The sequence below is a fragment of the Pseudopipra pipra genome, chromosome 14, assembly GCF_036250125.1.
Source record: "Pseudopipra pipra isolate bDixPip1 chromosome 14, bDixPip1.hap1, whole genome shotgun sequence".
Taxonomy (NCBI): domain Eukaryota; kingdom Metazoa; phylum Chordata; class Aves; order Passeriformes; family Pipridae; genus Pseudopipra; species Pseudopipra pipra.
In genome coordinates this window covers 16,242,542-16,254,236 of record NC_087562.1, presented here as the reverse complement: position 1 = coordinate 16,254,236, position 11,695 = coordinate 16,242,542, and the positions used below count along the sequence as shown (strand labels likewise).

At 43.9% G+C, this 11,695-nt stretch overlaps 1 protein-coding gene across 1 annotated transcript in view; it reads left to right on the top strand.

The window, feature by feature from the left end:
- Nucleotides 1–380: 380 nt before the first annotated feature.
- Nucleotides 381–11,695, top strand: part of LOC135422196 (neural-cadherin-like) — a 62,301-nt gene continuing 50,986 nt past the window's right edge. Inside the window, exon 1 of the mRNA XM_064671240.1 lies at nt 381–1,405. Coding sequence (XP_064527310.1) covers nt 388–1,405 — 1,018 coding nt within the window. The 5' untranslated portion in view covers nt 381–387. The remainder of the gene's footprint in view (nt 1,406–11,695) is intronic.

Genomic DNA, 11,695 nt, shown 5'->3' with positions numbered 1-11,695 from the left:
CAAGGATGTGACTTTAGGCTCAGGTACAAGCTGAGAGCAAAACCGGCTCTCAGGTAGCCATCAAGAACAGGTAGCTATCAAGAAATCAACAATAAAATGTTTTCAGAGCGCTGGGGGAGCCTGTTTGACGCACGTGACAGACTGCAGGACATCACCCGGCGTGAGCGGACGAAGAACTTGGCTCCTGGGGAAGGTGGGGGGCCGGAGGAGATTATTCCATCAGCAGGGTAACTGGGACAGTTCGGCCGGCGGGGACACCCTAACCCGGCCGGGAGGAGTCAGGGCGGGGGCGGGCGCGGCCCCGGCTGCCCCCCGGGCGCGGCCCTGCCCCGCGGCCCCTCCCCGCCCGCCCACTCGCCGCGGGAGCGCCGCGCACTGCGAGCCGCGATGGGCGCGCTGGGCACCGCCGGCTGCTGCCTGCTGCTGTGCGGGGCTCTGCTGTGCGGGGCTCCGGCCGCCGCCCGCGCCGCCCCGCGCAGGACACCCGCCTTCGACGGGCAGGTGGCGGAGAACCGGCCGGCGGGCACGCGTGTGCGCGGGCTGAGCATCCCGCTGACGCGGCTGGGGCCCGAGCCCTGGTGCGCCAAGGTGCAGGGGCGCCGCTGGCACCTGCAGCTGCTGGGCGAGGGGCACTCGCACTTCCAGGCGGCGCTGGACGCGCGCACGGCCCGCGTGTGGCTGCGCACCCGGCGGCCGCTGGACCGCGAGGCGCGGGCGCTGTACTCGCTGCGCCTGGCGCTGTGCTGCAAGCGCTGCGCGCCCCGCGGCGCCGCGCCCGCCGAGCTGGCCGCGCTCACCGTGCGCGTCCTGGACGACAACGACAACGCGCCGCGCTTCGTGGGGCCGGGCCCCGCGCAGCTCCGCGTGGAGGAGACGCTGGCGCTCAAGTCGCAGGTGTGGCAGGCGCGGGCCGAGGACGCGGACGCGGGCGCCAACGCGGAGCTGCGCTACTTCGCCCTCCCGCGCAGCGCGCACTTCTTCGTGGTGCCGCGCAGCGGGCGCGTGGTGCTGGTGCGCTCCCTGCTCCACCTGCGGGCGCCCATCCCGCTGCGCCTCTACGCGCGGGACCGCGGGCGGCCCGCGCTGCTCAGCGAGCCCCTGGAGCTGGAGGTGCTGCCGCAGCCCAAGCGCCTCCCGCCGCCCCCGCCCCGCCGCCGCCGGGCCGCGCTGCCGCCCGCCGCGCCCCTGGCGCTCGCCCTGCCCGAGGACGCCCGCCCGGGCACCCGCCTGGCCACGCTGGCCCCGGCGCGCTTCGCCGCCGCCTGGTTCGAGCTGCTGTCGCCGCCCGTCGAGGAGTCGCCGGTGCGCGTGGAGCGGGAGAGCGGCGAGGTGGTGCTGAGCGCGGCCCTGGACAGGGAGGCGGCGGCCGCCTGGGACATCGTGGTGCGCGTCCAGGAGCGCAGAGGTGCGTGCGGGGCGGGCGGGGGACGCGGGGGTGCCGCGGGCACGGGCGGCTGCGGCCGCGAGGGAAGTTGCGACTTACTCGGAGTAGTGGTCTTGTCCCATCAGCTTTTGTCCCCAGGTGACAAGCAGCACCTAACGCTGGTCTAGCGTCAGGTGTCACGTGCTGTTATGTTGCAAAATGTAGTTTTGGTCTTTTGAATCTGTGAATTGTTGATATCAAAGCACTGGAGGTGACAAGAAACGTTTCATGGCTTAGGGAGCGTGGACTGTAGAGCTCGGTGGCAATGCGTGGAGCACTAGGATGTTTAGCAGAGTTTAAGCGTTTCACCGGTTAATATTCTCAGTCATTAATGAGTGGCATGGAAAATATGTAATAGTTCACAGAGTATTATGAGTTGGAAGGGACCCACATGCTGTGCCTTGACCTGTATGTCAAGGCACAGCATGTTAGATACACCACACTTCTTCCATACAGGTGTTTGCTATTAAAATGTTCCCTATAGTTCTCGTCCTGTAAATGCCTCACTTGAAGCATGCAGCTGAAGCCACTCGCTTTTGAGTCACTGTTAAAGTTGTGTGTTTGACTCACAACTATAAGATGGGTTTGTACAACTATGGAGCATTTGCAGTTATGTGGCTGCTTTTTAAAAAAAAAAAAATCGAGAAGTCCAGTGTGCACTATTAAAATGGCACGTTTGTGACTTAAATTGTCATCATTCGCAGGCTCTTACTCAAGCAGAGTAGTTCATTTCATTTACTGATCGCATCTTTTGCTTTCAAAAATCCTTTTTGAGTTTTTAATTGCCACCTTTGCAAATATTTTTCACCTATGAAAATACAGCGTAATTTAAGCATATTTTTAATTTACTGAATGGTGGATGTCTGTGCATGTTCACCACGTGTCTTGTTATTTTCATGTTCCTTGTGATTGTAGCAATGTTCTGAAGATTGCCCAGGATGAGTATTCTAGAGAAAATCGTATCAGCAGAAAATAAGTTGTTTGGCCTGATTTCATCTTGGAAAGGTTTAGGAAGGGTTTGGCGTTATGTGACTTCTAGTGGTTGTGGAAACGATTAACTTCTCAGCACTGCAGCTGCTTGGAGTGATTTCCCTCAGCCACAGAGCAGCGCAGGCGGGAGAGATGAAAAGCTTCCCACGCGATCCTTTCCCTTATCTCGCCTGTTTTCTGACTGAGGGGCAGCCCACAGGAGTGAGAGGCAGTTTATTCCTTGGTGTCTGTTAAATCCCTGAGGATGCCTGCAGGGTTCTAATTAGTGCTGACAGTTTCAGTGACATGGATACTTCCCCCTCTGCAGGAGGCTGCAGCAGCAACTCCTTTCACTCAGGTCCTGAGGAGCAACTCTCAGATCCTCCTCTGTTTCTCTCTTGGGTTTTGTTGTGCCTGTCGCTGTGTTGATGTCAGTCACTCGCACTGGCTTTGTGCTGTGTTCCAGCTTGAGCTTTGGCTGCAGACCAAGAGGTTGATAGACCAATTTCCAAAACACAAGTGCTTTCCCTGCTCTATGCTCGCTACTCAATCCCGAGCAAGGCTACCTGCCAAGGGGGATGTCATTAATCCAAGGCAGTGACAAAATCCATCGGGTCAATCTGAGTGTGCTGCTGGGATGTTCACCTACTCTGTCAGGTAGCTCAGGTGTCAGCGTCGCAGCTCCCTCTGTCAGGATCAAGATGATGATGTTAGAAAAGTGGTAGCCCGCGGTTACTGCTACTCTCACCTTTGTGATTGTTTTGGCTCTTGTCTAGTCTGAATATAGAAGTCTGAGATTGCCTGGAACAAAGGTTGTCACACCTGAGTTTCATTTCCAAAGCAATTCTGCAGTTAAAAATAATCCAAAACAACTTCTGACTTAAATTCAGGGGGATTTTTTCACCTTTGGAGTATTTTCCACTAGCCTGACACATTACTGTTAAGTAGTATGTACTAGTAAGAGAATAAATCTCTAAGAAATATGTAGAACTAGGTTCTGACTCAGGTTAGGTAGAGAGCAATTAATTGTGGGCAGTACAAATGATATGCCTTAGATACTGGTGATTTTCAGTTTCTTGGTTTAAAGGAGAGTAAATTCAAAATACACCTTTATTAATACTATTGTTTTCATCAGTTAAAGGTTAATAATGAATTGAGAACTTTAAAACTGAAGTTGCAGAGTGCTTACATTCTCGTTTTGTAGGAGTTAAAATACATTTAACATAATACTTTCAAACAGATCTAGCAAGTTGTGTCTCTTTCCATTCTTGCTATTCAAACTGCAGTAATTTGAGAAAAGATAACCAAAAGGATGGGATAGGAGAGAGAGAAAGATGACTAGCACAACTACATGTTTTAATAGTCTGAAATAAGGAAGATATAGTATATAGCAAAAGCTCCAAGAGAAAACACAAAGTATTTACAGAAGTGAGTTCTCAGGGTGAATTAAAATGCAGAGATGGTTACTCTAAATTTTCTTGTGAGTAAACATTCAAGTTCAGATTTTTTTTCCAGTTGTTTTACTTTGCTTTTGACATTTGTGTTCACTTACTTTACATTGTATGTAACCATAAACATTCCAGCAGCTGCAGTTCTCTAATATTAGACCTTATGGTGTCAGATGTCAATTTATGTTCAAATGGTATAAAGTTGTATTAATTTCTTTAATTTTTTTTCCACTTTCCCCTAACTCTTGCCACCTGGTAACTGAGAACTGAAAATTAACCAGTAATTAATTCTGTCATTAGTCTCTTCTTCAACCCAGGCAATGATATCAAGGATAAGACAAGATGTTTAAAAGCTTTAGCATATAGGGTCTACCCTCTTTCCCTTTATCTTTTCAATGTAGTTTATCGTGATTCATTTGTAATGTGCACTTCATTACCTAAAGTAGTAAAGAATGCTTAAAAGCATTGTGCCACAAGTGGTCCTAATGCATTGCTAGGAAGAATAAATGATTTCTGCCCCCCTCCCATGGAGCATTCCCAAAATAGTAACAAGAAGATTGGTATATGGCAACAAGGCAACATTCAGTAGTATTTTTTCCTCATTTATGTGACAGCCCCTACTCTTCAGTTCATAAAGGGGACTGTGTAGGAGATGTCCTGTTCCTGAAATTTTCTTCAGAGGAGTACGAAGGGTATGTAACAGGCTGTATGTTTGTTTCTTTTTTCTGCTTGAGCTAAAATAGAATTTGAAATACTTTTCTGTTTACTTCCTCTGAATTCTGTGTGGGATAATCAACACAGCAGCATGTCCAAGGCTGGTGTTCCATAGAAGCAAATACTGTTCCAGATGCAACCAGACCTTCAGTGTCTCAATATCCACATGATCTTCCACATGTTCATGAAAAGGGTTTTCTCACTGAGTTGGACCTTGTGGAAGGTGTGAGTGTATCTGAGCTCACTGCACTTGGCTTGGCAAGTAACCACCAAAGGAACAGGCTCACTCCTCAGTATCTGGAGAATTTTTTAGTAGAAGACCATAGGTTTGGTGCTGATACACATTTTCCTATGTCAGAGATAGCTTTGATGGGCATTTGCAGTATGAACAACTCTTCAACATGCAGAGTTGGGTTTCTGGCAAAGCTGCAGTTGAGCTCTAAAATTAATGGTACTGATGTGGACAGATTACTGTTATTATTGTCATCACCAGTGCAGCTACATGCTGTAGTTACTTTGTGATGGGACATAATTTAGTTATAAATGTTGTGATTTTGTTTTTTAATGTAGATGCCAAAAACAATCCTTTTTTAAAATTTATTTTTTCTTTGAAAAAACAAATAATCGTGTGTATTTTACTGCTACAGTAAAATTAACTGCACTCTGTAGAGGAAATCGTATGTTACTAACTCTATTCACTTTGTGGTTATTTGATACTGTGTAGACTTAGTTTTACTATAGTTTTTATGTTTTCTGGGGGCAGTAAGTAGTTACTAGCAAGTGGCAAGAAGATAATCTGGACCTCTACTGCTAAGTGCCTTTTTAATGATGTGGATTGGAGGAGTAACAATTTTGGGGCCTGGATAAGAGAGAGGAGATAGTACCTTTGCTGGATTTTAAAATTAAGGTGAGTTCCTTGCATGAATTCTTAGCAGGAAGCTTTAAAACTAGGCTGAAGTCAGTTTAAAGAAATAGAGATCACAAATCAGTCAAGCCTGATAGTTTTCACAGACTTGCTAGGATGTTCCCTGTCAGATTAGGGCTGTTCCAGCAGGATTGTCAGGTCCTGGAGTGCAGTGACACGTTCTGGAGCTCCCTGGGTTTGGCTGCCTGGGTTCAAAGCCAGCTCTGACACTGCTGGGATCAGACAGGTGGGTGTCACCAGCAGTGTCTGTGGCCTCTGCCCCACGTCCCAGGAGCTGTGCTTGAGCTACTGTCCTTCCCTGGGCTGCCCAGGGCTGTGCTCTGTGCCTGGCTGTGCCTCCCCTGCTCCAACACTGCCTTGCTCACTTGGCTCCCTGCTCCACTGATCCCTGTGGATTTGTCTGGTGACCAGTCTCAGGACCTGCTCAGCGCCAGTGAGGTCCCTTGACTCTTCTTTCACCATACCCTGCAGAGCAGCCCAGCCTGTCCTTGCTGCCCCTTGGCAGTTAGATTTTGCAGTTTCAGCACTGATATGTGTGTGCCTTTGTGTTAAACATTCTCTGTATGTTGACAGCTGTGAGAGCTTCAACCACAGAATGTTAAGGGTTTGGAATGGCCCATAAAGATCATCTAGTACCAATCCCCTCTGCCATGGGCAGGGACACCTTCCACTAGAACAGGTTGCTCAAGGCCTTATCCAGCCTGACTTTGAACACTGCCGGGGTTGGAGCATCCACAGCCTCCCTGGGCAACCCGTGCCAGTGTCTCACCACCCTCACAGTAAAGAATTTCTTCCTAATATCCAACCTAAATTTCCCCTCCTTCAATTTGTACACATTACCCATAACTGTCCTTACTGTTCCTGATCAAGAGTCCCTGTCCAGATTCCCTGTAGCCCCTTCAGACACTGGAAGTTTCTGAGGCTCTGCCTTGCCATTGGACAGAAAAAAATCAGTCCTGAGAGATGAAAACACTCCTTTGAAATTGAAATATGGCCTGACAATATTTACATTTTTCATAACTAACAAACTTTTTAACTAAAAGAAACTGAAACACAAACTTCACAACCCCAAACCAAAGAGAAACACCAAGAAAACCTCATACGTGAGTTTGAGCCACAAGATGTTAAGCAGAATTCCAAAATTTCAGGGCTTAACTTCATGAATGTGTTTTTTGGCACATGGTCCTTGAGGAGGAGATTCCTTGAGTGACCCCAGTGATCACTCAGCCCTGGTTTATATTCTTCAGCCTCCAAGGACCAATGGTTGTGCTCATGTTTTTTGTGGCATTTCAGATTTCATCCCATTTAATTTATGGGAACACAGTTCATTCTTAGCAAAAGCATAATGCTGTTTTAAGTTTGTACCCAGTGAACAGAAGGTAAAATTTCTTAGACTGTCGTACACATTAATATTTTAATGTAGAGGTAGCTTTTAATTTGAGAAGGAGCCATTATTATTCCATTAGTGCTTGGGGGCAGTGCATGAAAGATCCCGTCTCTCTAATCCTCTGTCGTCTCAAGCTCCCTTGACCTTACTTGATCCATGGGCATTAGCTTTGTAATCTCCTGTCACTCATTTTTTCTTATCAGAGGATTCACCAAGGGCCTTCCAACGGTTAACAGCACTTAGTTACATTTTAAGTATATTTTTCCTGTTTAAATTGACGTAGAGGGTGGAGATACCAAGTTTAGTAATATATTCAACCTTGAAGGATTTCATGCTTGGAAGTCAAGGATCATCTGTTTTAATTTTATCTGAGGCCTTAGTCCCTTACTAGCTGTATTGATTCTGGGGGGATCATCCCTAAGAATTAGGTAGCTTCTGGATGATGTTTTGCCTTTTACAATTCTTACTACCTCTTCTGTGAATTACAGCCATATTAACAGTTACACATCAAGCTGAGCTCAAGTTGAAATCATCATCTATTATCCAGCAGATGGGTTTCATTAAACTGCAGTGGGTTTCGTGCTATTAAGTCAAAAGAGAATGTACATTGTAGGTGCATTTGGGACAGCTATGGGTGTTTACAGGCTTGGAATGTTACTGATTTGTGGTAGAAAGGAATGTCTGGGGAAGCTCTAGAGCACTGTGTTGTTGTTTGATCAGTCTGAATTTTTGAAATGATCTGCTTTCTACTGCAGGCAGTCAGATTAAAAATACCTTTGTGAGACTGCTCGAACACCAGAGCTGGTTAGATCTTCTGGCTGTTTATCATCTCAAGCATTCAGTTTCTGCAAAAGAAATGAACAAGATCTAACTAAACTTCAGCACAAATTTGATAATCTGACAGAACTAATAAATTATAGAACATACAGGCCAGCTTGGAAGGGGTTTGGAACAACCTGGTGTAGTGGAAGGTGTCCCTTCCCATGGCAAGGGGGGTTGGAATGAGATGACCTTCAAGGTCCCTTCCAACCCAAACCATTCTGTGATTCCATAATGATCCAAGGAATTACAGCAGGCTCTGCTGGTGAGGCTACTGATTGTAGTGGCATTTTTATCCTTTTTTTTTCTCTCTTTAGATTTTCCCCAAGAAATTCTAAGGAAAAATTTCAAGAGAATTTCCCATCTTACAGTGGCCCAGTAGCTGCTACTGCTTTAGCCAGGATCTCTTCTTATGATAATGCTTTTTGGCAATCAACAGTCATTTATTAAGACACATGCTTTGTTATTTAAGGATGTCTGTTGTGATTATTATTTCATTACCTGGGCATGCTTGGTTTTTCTGTCTGCCACTCCCAGCAGATGGATGCCACACTGGGAAGTCTCTGATAACATAAATTACCAATTAAAATACATTAAGGTGATAACCATGTTAAGAACCACTCTGCCATGATCATTGAGCTCCTCTGATGCTTTCTTTATTTTTGTTTTCTGGTTTGCTTTAACTTCTATTTTAAAAGCCATATGATGGTAAGGAGCAGAGACATGCCAGACTGTCATTATTCTATCTGCAGAAAAGATGAGGCATATTAGGAGGAAATGTGGGCTGTCCCCAGCTTGAGCCCATCAAAGTTATATCTTTAGAAGGTTTATGTTTTATGAATGAGCAAACTACTGCACTTAAAAGTAGCCCATCATATACCTCAGGAATTTTCAGAAATGGCAGTAGAGAAATGTTTGTGCATAATTGTCCTATTTTTTTTGAAGGATATACAGTAGGACTGGGTACAATAACCGGTAGCTTCTATCTCATGTTATGGTCTGAAAATGGGAAAAGAGATTTCTCCTGATTGCAGCTAGAGGCTTAGGGCTTTAAGATGTTTTTTTCTGAAAATGTATCTTCCCAAACTTTAAGTCAGTAGGTATTTTACGTGAAGACATATGATAGAGTGAGGTTTTAAAATACTACAGTATGATATTTGCAAAGCCACTTCAAAACAGCAACATCCTCTCAAGCAACCCCAAAATATTTCACTTGCAGTAACCCAAACAAATAGCAACACCCCCCCCCGAGTTTTCAAAGAATATTTGTCTATTTAGAGAAAAAGTCTTAGAAATTGGAGAAACTTAATCAAAAAAAACCAACACAAAACCAAAAATACCAGCTTGAATACTTAAATTTGCTGGTAGATGTAGAGCAGTATGTAATACCAGTATTAACCTCAAGGCTTGCAAGACTTTTAACACTCTCGTAATCTTCTTTTAAAAATAAATTGAAATGACCTGAAAATGCCAGGAGCAACCTAGCTTCTCACCCATTATTGCTTAATCATGATAATATAATACCTCTGCCCTCAGTACATTCAAGGAACGTATAATGTTTGTCCACAATTGTAGAGACATGTTCAGTCAACTACATAGTCTCTATTGTCAGATGTTTTAAATCAGAATGTCTGGCATTGTCAGTTTTATCAATTACACTGATGCAGAGAAGCCTACATTTTTAATGAATATAAGGATTTTATTTTTCAAGTCTCGTCTTACAGAATTATCCATTGGATTTTTGAGAGAAAAGACAGTCATATAATCCTAATGCAATCAGAAGTCTGAGAATACGTTGGATTTCACAGATTGACAGCATCTTTTGTAATTTGACATGGTGAAAAGAGATGGGTTTAGAGGCGACTCTGACCTACAGTATTTGAAATTGCAGTTGGACTGTTTCAGCACGCATGATTTTCAAGGCTTGGTTTAACCAGTGTAACCTTCAAAAGTTGCTGTTAACTGAATGATTAAGTATTAAATCCTTCTCCTCCTTCCTGCCACCCCTGGAGTAACATGGTTGGTAGGTGGGAGAATATTTTTGTTCCTAGTTGCTGTATGAAATGACAGGATTTATTAGTTTGCAGTGTCTGTGTGCAGCCCAATGAATTTTTATAACCCAGCTGCAATCCCAGGTTGGAGGAACTGGTTCATGTTACTGGTTGTTGAAACCCTTTCCTGGAAAATTAGTGGTGAACACCAACAAAAGAATTTTTTTCAGATAAACCTGGATTCAGTAAAGCCATAAAGAACTTGTCAAAAACCTGGAGTGGTTGTTTCTGATTACAAGAAACGTGCTTATTTCTTGTAATTTCCAGTATGTTCTTCAGTTTTGACAAGTTTTTAACTTGGACTGTCCAAGAGGTTCATGATTTTGAGAGGGCTTTCTGTTCATTCTTAATACTAAGTTCCTCTCTATATATCTTAAATTTGATGTGAAAAGATGGTAATTATTTTACAAGCTTGTGACACCCTTTATTAGAAATTCTTCACAACTTTTTGGATGAAGAGTGTTCTTCACAGTATAGTAGTATTAAGATTGCTGTTAATAGTAACAGTTTATTTTATTACACAAATGTGGTTTGTGTCTTGCCAAAGGGTAGATTTCTAACTTTGAATAGTTAATATAAAATGTTATGTTTTCTCCTATATATTTGCTGCTGCCTTTATTAAAGCCTCTCAGTGCTAAAAGTGTGCTCATTGTGGAGACTTGGAGAAAGGAACCCAGTGGAGAGGCTGGAATTAGACACTGCCCTGGATCTGCACTGTGCCTTTTCTGAAAGGCATTGAAATAACAGGTTTTCATGCTTTTTCTTGGAGAAGTGACTTCCTTGCAATAAAGTGAATTTTGTCTTAACCTAGGAAGATTTTATATGTTGTACAAATCCTGTCTGTATTATGGGCCTTGTGGACTTGGAAGGAATGTTCTTGGATGAACAGTAATTCTGATTTTACCAAATCACTTTGCTCAGGGGGCCTGTGGTTTTTGCATCTATTGAAAAGTTAAAAGAGGTGTAGTGCTGAAATTGGTCCAACACACAATGATGGAAGTCTTAACATCCAGGGACACTATGGAGGTAAACTCTGACATCCTTTGAAATGGTTCTGCTGGAGATTATGTTGATGTGTAACTTATGCAGAGAATGTTGGTAGAGAAGTGATTCCATTAACTCTGTGGATCTAGAAGGTTGAGAAAGATATTTTAGAGACTCTTTCTCAAATTTTCTATTTTTTTTAATGACTTACTACCGTTTATTCCCCTTTTTACTATGATTAAACTTCTCAGCAAATTACTGACTATTTTGCTTGTGGGGGTATTTTTTTGTTTGTTTGTTTGATTTGGTTTGGTTTTTTTTTTCCAAAGGATGAAAATTGTGAGTGGTGACATATCACATATTTCCCATGAGCAGAAACTTGGGCCAGCTGGTGTATTATCTTACCTAATGTAGTTGGAATTCAGAGTCATAAATCCTTCTGTTTATCAGTTTTCAACCACAGATAGGCATGAAAAATAAGCAATTATAGATAGATACCTGTGATGAGGTTACAGCAGTGGATTATGAAGATTGATTTTGGTGATTCGGAATGAATTTCAATGCTGCAGCTTTTGTCAGTAATATTAAGTTAAAAGGAAGTAATTCCAACTGGAGGGAATATCAGAGAGGAAAAAAAGCAGACTTCAGGATGAGCTGCCCTAAGAAGGATTTTTGATGATACACAAGTTGACTCTAATAGGGAATTAAGCGGCTAAAGCAGGAGAAAGCTCTGGACTAGAGTTTATAATTTTAGTTTCAGTTTTTTGTATAAATTGAAAAGAGAGCTGTAGACAGGGCTTAGATTTGATACTGCAAAGGGTGTTTGCAAATACATGGGAAAAGCAATCTGCTCACAGAAACTGTTATCATTAGTTTCCATAGTGAAGAAAAATAGGAGGAAAAACACTTTGTGATTAAATAAAAAGATGATTTTACCCTTTAGAATATAAAGTAGTATTTTCTATATGACTTTTA